The sequence below is a fragment of the Lipotes vexillifer genome, unplaced genomic scaffold, assembly GCF_000442215.2.
Source record: "Lipotes vexillifer unplaced genomic scaffold, Lipotes_vexillifer_v1.1 scaffold1094, whole genome shotgun sequence".
Classification (NCBI taxonomy): Eukaryota; Metazoa; Chordata; class Mammalia; order Artiodactyla; family Lipotidae; genus Lipotes; species Lipotes vexillifer.
The window spans coordinates 1,074,624-1,084,721 of NW_006792775.1; the positions used below are offsets into that span (position 1 = coordinate 1,074,624).

General features: G+C 57.7%; 1 protein-coding gene across 1 annotated transcript in view; it reads right to left on the reverse strand.

The window, feature by feature from the left end:
* Positions 1-764: 764 nt before the first annotated feature.
* The window catches only part of MOB2 (MOB kinase activator 2), a 16,409-nt gene continuing 7,075 nt past the window's right edge, over positions 765-10,098 (reverse strand). Inside the window, exons 3-5 of the mRNA XM_007465939.1 lie at positions 9,388-9,481; positions 1,522-1,646; positions 765-1,069 (exon numbers count right to left, since the gene is read on the reverse strand). Coding sequence (XP_007466001.1) covers positions 765-1,069; positions 1,522-1,646; positions 9,388-9,481 — 524 coding nt within the window. The remainder of the gene's footprint in view (positions 1,070-1,521; positions 1,647-9,387; positions 9,482-10,098) is intronic.

Below are 10,098 nucleotides of genomic sequence, written 5' to 3' on the forward strand. Positions count from 1 at the left end.
CCCGCAGACACGTTCATCAGGGGAGCCTGTGGTCGGCCCCTGCAGGAAGGGTGGCACCTGCCCTTGGCCAGCACAGCCTTGGTCAGTGAGAGGGCTCCACCGCCCGGGCTGCAGGGGAGGGCGCTGCCCCAGGGGCGCAGAGGGGCGGGGGAGGGCAGAGGAGAGGGGCGTGTGGCCAGACCGGAGGGCACCGAGACGCTGAGGACACACGCAGGCGCTGACCTGAGAGAAGTCTTTTTATTACACCCGCACAGGGAAGCCAGGCTCTCCCCCTGCCCCCGGCCGCCGCGTCTCTGCACAAGCCGCCCGCCAGGGCACTGGGACCCGAGCCGGCCAGCCCCGGGGGCCCCTCCCGGGCAGCGGGGGCAGCGCAGGGAAACAGGGCCACAGCTCGGCGCTCTGCGGCCTCCCCCTCCCCACCCGCCCTGAGCCACCAACAGCCGAGGTCCAGACCAAGCAGGAGAGAGGAGGAGGCGGCCACCCCCAGCCCGCACCAAGACGGAGCACGGTGGAAGCGAAGCCTGCGGTGCCCACCTCGGGGGCAGGAGCCCCGCCTGTCGCGCGTCTCCCCGGAGGCCGAGCCGGGTGGCGGGGCAGGCGCAGAAGACGGGGAGAGACGGGCCCACAGGAGGGGACTTGGGCGGGGGCGGTCCCTAAGTGTCTGCCGGGCAGACAAGCGGAGTCCCAAAGTTCTCGGCGCCGGCGGCGCGGAGCGCCCGCGCCCACACTCCGCGCGCCGCCTCTCCGCACGCGGGCGGCCGGGCTCACCTCTCCTTCACGTGGTTCTGTGCGCCTGCCGCCCCGCCCGCCGCCGCCCCGGCCCCGCGGCCCCCGCCGCCGCCGCACAGCACCTCCGTCAGGTCGTCCATGACCGCCGTCTCTTTGGGGTCGAGCAGGTTGAACTCGCGCGCGAAGAGGATGAAGTGCGCGTAGAGCGTGTTCAAGTGTCCGTGCAGCTCGAGCGCCAGGGTCTCCTTGAAGTGCGCCGAGTAGATGTGCGCCAGCACGTGGAACAGGTACTTGCAGATCTTCTTCACCAGGGCCTCGAAGGAGCCGGGGAACTCGCGGCCTGCGGGGCGGGGCCGTCAGCCCGCCCTGGCCCCACGGCGCCGCCCCGCGACCCCCGACCCCCGAGTGACCCGGCAGCGGGGCGGGGCCGCGAGGGCGGCTGCTCACCGAGCTGCACTGGGCGCCTCTGTGACGAGGGGCCCGCGACCCCGCCGCGCACGGCCTAAAGGCGGGACAGGCGCCCAGGGCGCGCGCTCTCTGTGGCCTGGGCCGCAGAGGAGGGGGGACCCGGGAGACGGGCACCTCCTGTCGGCCAGGTGCTGCCCTCGGCAGCTCATGACGGGTCTGGGCCCCCGCCGGGACCGCTCAGGGCTGCACACGGCTGTGGGTGCTGCTCGACAGCTGCAAGCCACCCCCGTCCCCGGCAGGGGGACCTCGAGGGCCCGGCCATGGGGGGAGGCGGGGTAGTGGAGGCCGCAGGTCCCAGAGCCTGGGGTGGGAGGGGCCACGCACCGTATTTTGTGGGGAACACGTCCTCGTCGGTCACCAGCTTCTGCACGGAGCTCATGACGAAGTCGACGTACTGGGGGGCCGTGCACTTCACCTTCTTGCCCCGCTCATCATACCAGTAGTACTGTCTGTGGGGACAGAGGGGGGCGGTGACGCCCGCGGCCAGGAGAGCTGGCTGTGCACAACATCAGGAAACCAACGCGCACCTTCTGCTCTACACGTGGCCTCAGGCTTCATTCCCTCAAAGGAACGCGTGTTGTTTTACACATTATTTTAGAGGTATCCACGCTCTGTGCCTATCCCTTCCCGGAGGCCCTGCTGTGACTTGTCAGCCGGGCCTCGAGCCTCAGTAGCATCCCTGCTGCCACGAACAGAGGCCAAACCTTTGCCCTGGGCCGGGTGGTGAGGAGGCCTCTGTACATGGGAATCTGACCCCTGGATGCCCCCCAAAGACCCCAACCTGCCCCGTACACGGGGGTGGGTGTAGGGCAGACAGTCCTCAGGCTGGAGTGGGCCAGGGTGTTCGGGGTGTGGACACCTGGGTTTTCTTCTCACTGCGTAAGCCCAGCCGTGAAACCAAGCGCATCTCCTAGCTCATGTAAACATGACCTATCCTCCAGCAGAACAAACACAAACCCCTGGTGGGCTCCCGCTGCAGCCACCAGCATCCCTCCCACCAAGGGCTCCAGTCTTCCCAACAGCAGGCCCTGTACCTTAAGGCCGGCTCGCCAAGGGCTGCACCAGAGCCCACAGGGGGGCTGGGGGGACACAGGCTGCATCTGTCAGTGAGCGAGTGACCAGAGCACCCCCTTCCATGGCCTAGCCGCCAACCCTGCCACACCCCTGCCCCAGCCAGACGGGCTTCATGGAGACCTCCGCCCGGCATCCCCGCCCCCATTTAGATGACTTTACTTGGCTTCAGAACTGGCTTAGACCAGGTTCCCCTAACACCTCACCATCCCACCTCATCCCAGGCCAGCACTCCAGGCTGGCTCTGAGCACCCTGCCCCGATTTCCTGAGCTCACTAAGCACCCCTGGGTGACAGCCACGTGGGCTCACCCACCTCCACCACCTTGCCAGGCCTGTCGTCAGGACAGCAGGGTCCCCATCTCTCGTGGCCAGCCTGACCCCAGCCAAAATAAAAAGGCACGGCCTGCCCACGTGACCTCAAGGCAGCCCTGCTGCCCGCCGCGCCCCTGCCCCCCACTGCCTCTAGCAGGAACCAAGGCTCTTCCCCGGCCCCAGGACCGGTTAGCTTATTTGTGCCCCTGGCAGGGCTGGGTGGGGGTCAGGCTGCAAGACAGGGAAAACAACCCACACACAAATGGGCAGGCCACCAGGAAAAAGGCCAACCTTCAGTGGACAAGGGGACACAGCCCTGACTGCCACCGGGTATCAGGCCCCGCCCACTTCCACCCCTGCTCCTCCCACCCAGCCCCACCCCACCCACTAGCAGGCAGACTACACCTGCAGTGCCACCTCAGCAGAGCCCTCCCTGCCACGCCTGCTCCCAGGCTGCCCCACAAGGCTCCCGAGCTGGTCAGACAAAGCCCCAGGAAGCTTGCCAAGCTCCCTGCCGGCCCCCAGCAGGGATCCAGAGCCCTCCCCACCACAGGGTGGCCCTGCTGACCGTCCCTCCGCTGCCCGGACGTCGGCACCATCTGAGGACACGCTCAGTGAACAGACAAATGAATCGTCCCTCTCCTCACAACAGCCCCTGGGGTCCCCAGACCGGCTCGGGAGGGGCCCCAGCCAGAGGTCAGACGCCTGCCCCAGCGATTCCCCACCCCTGCCTGGTGCAGGATGCACCTGGCCCCGGGTGCCACAGTCAGAAAAAACCACCGGAGCTAGAAAATGGGAAACGTTTTCATGATGCCAGGCCCGGAGAGACCAGCCCCTTAGGGGCACTGTGGTCGCCCCGCCTGCGTGACAGCTGGAACACTCTGCCTTCAACGTTCCTCTTTTTCGTTTTCATTTTATTTTTGAACTGTCACACAGTAAAGCAGACTGGTTTTGGCGTGCAGTCTTATGCATTTTAACCCAAATAGAGGACCCACAACGGGGCACAGCTCCCAGCCTGGCCCCCGGCCTGCTGGTCAGTCCCCAGCACGCTAGTGACGTGTCCTCAGGAACGCCACGCCATGTCCTGGGCCGGGCTCTGCGATCCATGCCACTGAGATGGACACCTCGTGGGCGCGCCAGTCTGTCCAGACATTCACCTGCCGAGGGACACGTGTGCGGCCTCCTGTTTGGGGCAATTCCGGGTCAGGCTGCTGAAACCCTCGCGGGCAGGTGTCTGTGTGAGCACTAGTTCTCGCTCCTCCAGGGTGGACGCCCAGGAGTGGGGCAGCCGGGCCCACGCTAGGTGAATGCCTTGTTTCCTGAGAAACCGTCAACATGTGTCCGGAGCGGCTATCCTGCCGCGACCCCCTCCATCCTCGCCGGCACCCGGCGCATTTTATCAGGCGCTCCTGCAGCGTGGTCTGAATTCGTATTTCTCCACCTGCTCATGAGGCAGAGCCTCGCAGGTGCCCATCTGTCCTGCTTGGGTCCTCTTGCATGATCTGTCCAAGTCCTTTGTCCACTCGTGACCGGATTTTCTTACTGATGAGCTGTGAGGGCTCTTTATCCATTCTGCGCACTAGTCCTTTCTCGGATACGGGATTATTCTGCAGTCTGTCTTCCCTTTCTCCTAACAGTGTCTTTCTCAGAGCAAAGGCTCTCAATTTGGATGAAGCCCAGCTTATGGACTCTCTCTGGCCTGTGGCCTGTGGCTCGATGAAGCCCAGCTTACGGACTCTCTCTGGCCTGTGGCCTGTGGCTCGATGAAGCCCAGCTTAGGGACTCTCTCTGGCCTGTGGCCTGTGGCTCGATGAAGCCCAGCTTAGGGACTCTCTCTCACCTGTGGCCTGTGGCCTGTGGCCCGTGTCACGACCAAGAACTCTTCACCTAACACTATCGTGAAGGTTTCCTCCCGTGTTTTCTTCTAAAAGTTTCATGTTTTATATTTACATTTAGAATTCACTTCAAGTTAATTCTGGCAGAAGAGGACACGGAGATGACTGGTTTTTCCAACAGCTCTGGTTGAAATGTCTGTCCTTTCTCCATTGAATTCCTTTTGTATCTCTGTCAAACATCAAGGGGCCATGTTTGTGGGGGTCCATTTCTGGACTCTATTCTGTTGCACTGATCTCTGTGTCTCTTCCTTCACCACCACCATGCTGTCCTGATTACCACAGTTTTATAGTAAATCTTCAAAACAGGCTGTGGGACTCTTCCAACTTGACTGTGCTTTTTTCAGAATCACTGTAGCTATTCCGGTGACTTTGCTATTCCATATAAATTTTAGAATCAGCTTGTTTATATCAATAAAAACTCTGCTAGGATCTAAACTGAAACTGCAATAAATGAATTTACACTTCTGGTGTGTTGGGTCTTCCCATCCATGAACACAGTAATGTCTCTCCATTTACGCCAGTCTTTGATTCCATTCATCAGCATTTTGTAGTTTCCAGCATAAAGATCCTGTGCATGTTCCTTAAGTCTGTACCTAAGTACTTCATTGTGTTTGCAGCTACTGTAAATGATATAATTTTATCAATTTCGTGTTCCAACTGTGCGCTGCCAGTATACGAACTATGACTGATTTTTGTGTGCTGACCTTGCTAAATGTGTGCATTCGACTTTCTGCCAGAATCCTTGGTCTTTTCCTTCCTACACAGGCGGCCGTGTTGCAGGCGAATACGGCTCAAGTCTCTTCTTCTCCAATTTGAAAGACTGTTGCTTCTTTTTCTCGCCTTTACTGCATTACCCATCTTGGGTAAACTGTGATATTTTGTGCTTTCCAAGGAATTGGTCCATTTAATCCAAACTGTCAAATTTAATGCAAGCAGAGATTTTTGTGGTGTTTCTTTATTATCCTTTTATTATCTCCTGGGTTTATCATGATTTCCCCTCTCATTCCTTACACTGATAATCTGTACCTTTTCTCTCTTTACCTTTGTTAGTTTTACTAAAGGTTTCTCGATTTTACCAATCCTTTCAAGGAGTCAGCTTCTGGTTTCATTAATTTTTCCCTACTGTTTTCAGAAATCAATGTCAGTGATTTCTGTTCTTATTTTACCACTTCTTTCCTTCTGCTCTATTTAGGGTTGTTTTTTTTGCTCGTCTTTTTTTCTAGGTTCTTAATACGGAAGCTTAGATTGAATTGAGGTCTTCTTCTAAAACAAGTTAATCCTATAAACTTTCCTCTAACCCTTGCTTTAGCTGCACCCCACAAGTTCAGATATGTGGCATTCTCATTTGTGTTCAGTTTAAAACATTTTCTAATTTCCCTTGAGACTTCCTCTCTGACCCATGGATTATTTAAAAGTATGTTAATTTCTAAATGTTTGGAGATTTTTCCTGTTATTGATTTCTAATGTAATTATGGTCAGAAAACTTGCTCTGTATCACTCTGATTCTTTAAAGTTTGCTAAGGTCTGTTTTGTGAGCCAGGATATGATCTACACTATTTTGATGAATAATCCCAGTGCACTTGGAAGGGATGTGCATTTTACTGCCGAGGGTGGAGTGTTGTGTAAATGTCAATTCAGTCCAGTTGGCTGATGGTGTTATTTAGTTCCAGATTCTTGCTGACTTTCTGCCTACTAGTTCCGTCTACTACCAAGAAAGGAATGTTGAAATCTCCAACCACAATGTGATTTTGTCTGTTTCTGCCTTTGGTTCTCTCCATTTGCTCTGTGTAAAAGCTCTGCTATTTGGTACATACACATCCAAGGTCAGCACTTCTTGATGAACTGACTCGTTTCTAAATGACGCAATCTTCTTTATCCCTAGTCATCTTTTGCTCTGAAGTTTACTTTGGTACTAACACAGCCACTTTGGTCTTCTTCTGATTTGGTACATCTTTGTTGGTATATACTTTCCCATTCTTTCACTTTTAACCTACCAATGTCATTGCATTTAAAGTGAACTTCTTGGGACCTCCCTGGCGGTCCAGTGGTTAAGACTCCACGCTTCCACTGCAGAGGGTGCAGGTTCGAACCCCTGGTCGGGGAACTAAGATCCCACATGCCACGTGGCATGGCAAAAAAAAAAAAAAAAAGCGCATTTCTTGTATACACTGAAACCCATTCTTATGATCTGTCTTGTCACCGGCATGCTCACACCACTGACATTCACCGTGATTACTGATCCGTCTGAATTTAAGTTTACCATCATTTACTATTTGTTCCCTTTGTTTTTCGCTCCTTATATTTCCTGCCTTCTTTTGTGTTATTTTCAGTATTTCCTTTTAATTTATCTATTATGATTTTGACTATGTCACTTATGTAACTTTTTTAAGAGATCGCTCAAAGGATTATAAAACGCATATGACCTTTCCATGCTGTACCTGGAGCCAAGAATCACCTCCACAAGTGGAATCACAGAGCCGACCAGCACACAGGGCTCTCTGCCTGCCCCAGGACACTACTACTGTCTCAGTGTTCCATCCACACACGCTGAAGGCCCATCAGACAGGGTGATGGGTTTTGCTCACCCACCAGACACGCTTTAAAGAGCTGAAGGAGTGTGGAGCAGCCCATCACATCTCCCGTCTCTTGCTCTCCCCGAAGCCTGCTGTCCTGCATTCCCTTCTAGCACCACTTCCTTCCTGTGTGAAGAGCTCCCTGCGCAGCTCTGCTGGCTGCGAGTTAACCCTCTTAGTCTCCCTTCCTCTGAGAAGTGTCTCTATTTTACCTTCATTCTTGAGGAGCATTACGTGGAACTCCCGGGGGAACCGCTCTCTCCTTTCAGCACCTGAACGATGTCATGGAGCCTCCTCCTGGCCCCCGGGGTGGGGAAGGAGAGCCACAGCCACGGGCACCACACCCCCACAGGTGCAGTGCTGCTGGCTCTGATGCTCTTAAGGTGTGTTTTCTCTTCAGCAGTTTGATTATGTGTTTGCGGTGGATTCATCGGGTTTATCCTGCTTGGAGTTCATTAAGCTTCCTGAATCTGCAGGTTTGTGTCTTGACCAAATTTGGTAAGTTTTCAGCCATATTTCTTCAAATATGTTTTCGGCATGGCCCTTTCTCCTCTTCTTTTGGGACTCCAACATTACCCTTTGGTTTCTGTCCTTCAGGCACCAGCAGGGTGGAGAAGGGCCTCTGGCCTGGGCCTCAGCCCCATGCCAGGCGCCGGGTGGACTGGATGGTCCCAGGAGAGCAAGTGGCTCTGTGGACCCTGACAGACCTCCCTGTTCCTATTAAACTAATTCATGTGTTTCCATTCCTTGATCTCAAATGATTCCTAGGAAGGCATTTATATGCATATCAATTTATATAAATCTACAAAAACCCTACAAAGTAGGTTACAGATGAGAAGAATGAACAGTAGAATCCTCAAAAATCCCCAGATTTCCAAGTTTTACATGGCAGAGCCAGCATCTAGACACACGTCTGCCTGACACCAAATCCTATGCTCTTTCAAGGAGCCTCTTCTCAAACACATTGATACTGGAAGGGCATGTGGCACCATGGAGGGGCCCTGGCTTCCCCACTCGCCAGCCCACAGGCCACCTGTGATGCCGCCTGGTCAGGCACACAGCTGGCAAACGTCCTCCAAGCATATGCCACACACATGGCTCTGCAGCACTGCCCTTGCCCACTTCCAGCTGCTGTGGCCATGTCTGCTCTACAGAGGCCACTCTGTCCCATGCTGTTCTCCTGCCCCAAGCTCACCTCAAGCCTGCTCCCAGCACTGCCCACCCAACACTGCCCCATCCTCCCTGGGCCATGCCTGGCTGTGGCTATCTGGGGACACACGTGACACCTGAGCATACCATCAATGGGTCTCACTGGGTGGGTAAGGAGTGAAGAGCAGCTGTCTTCTGCACTTGTGCCCTCTGAAGGGCGGGGGAACTCTACCCTCTGCCTGTGCTGAGGCTTTGGGTGGGCTCTCAGCAAGAGGAGGGCCCACATGTCTGGGCCTGAGCCGGGTCTGCCTGCAGCCCACAGGCAGGGTGAGCTCAGGACGGCAGCACTGACGTGTCCACTAGTGGAGGCCCGCTGCTCACATGTGCTCCTATCAGCCCCTGGCCTGCAGAGGAGACATCAGAAAGGAGCTTCTGTGCCCCCGAGCCACACCCCACCCGGGATGAGCCCCTGCAGACCTGGCCTCTTGCCTGTGGCCTCTTCTATGGCTTCTGCTACTTGGGCCGGTGGCAAGCCCAGGGCCATGTGGTGGCTCTCCTATCCACGGGGCCTCCAAGAGCTGCCACAGAGGCAGTGGGGTACCCTGGAGCCCCTCAGGGATGCCTGCTTACTGAGGAAACGAATGGCACGTGCTTCCAGAAGAGAACAGCCTGCACCAGGCCTGCAGGGCGTCACCTCACGGGAAGGCGCCAAGGCGTCCCAGCCCCACGGACCAGCAGCGGGTGGGGTGCGGTAGGGCCGGCCTCCACACAGAGCAGGAGCTCTGAGTTAGAGCCATCACCCGGTAGGGCCGGGAGCCACAGCAGAGAAACACACACCCTGCTATCTCAGGAAGCCCAGCGGGCACGTCCTGGGGAAATGTCCTTGCCCCCAGGAACGCGTCCTGTCAGCCCCTGGCTGGCTCCCAGCACCTGTGCCCCGGAGGGACCCACGCCACCGGGGTCCCAACCTCTGCAGGGCTCTGCTTCCCGTCGCCCTGCCAGGCCCTGGGCCCGTGAGGACAGGAGGTGCAGCCTGGCGAGGACCCTGCTGAGGAAGGCACTGAGCCACTGGGAGACCTCGAGCGGAGGCCGCAAGCGTGGGGTCTGAGAAGACGGAGTGCAGCGGCTGGGGCCACGGCCACAGCCTGCCCAAGCCCCCGGGGCAGGGCCGCACCAGGCAGTGACTCACGTGTTGCACACGGCCATCGTCTGGCACGCCTCCCCCGTGCAGAACTCTGAGATGGTGCTGTACTGGAGGTTGACGTGGTGGAAGAACGTCGTGGCTGGAAGGGAAGAGAAAGGCCGGGCGTGAAAACCACACCAGGGCGCCACTCTGCGTCTGCAGCGTCCTGCAGGCCTGGGGGGACCAGAGCCCCTCTCCTCGGGCCCCTGCTATGGGGGCTGGTGCTTATCTCAGACCAGAGACCGAGGCCCCAGCGCAGCATCCTCCTCGGGAGCAGGCGGCACGGACCACACGGCGCTGAGCTGGGTAGGGTGCCCGCGGACTGAGACAGAGTCCCCTCCACAAGGGATGGGGCAGCAAACCTCCCTCCCCAGCCCCTTGACCACACCCTGCTCTACGGTCACCAGCGGGGCGGGGATACTGCTAAGGCAGGCAGCAGCACCAGCTCACAGCCGCAACGCCTGCCGCTCCCGGAAGGAGAGCTGGCGCCTCGCCCTGCGCGGGGCAGCCCACGCGCCCTGAGCCTGCCCGGCAGGCGGGGCTGAGCCCGCCACCCTTCCCACAGGCCACGGCCCTCCCGCCGCCACGGCACTGCCGCCCTTGCAGCCATGCTCCCGCCCCACGGCGCCCCCTGGCCCTGGTGTCCTGTCCTCCGGTGCGACCAGGACCCACACCGAGTCCCCGCGTCTGAGGGGACCCTGAGTGCCCGGCAGGGCT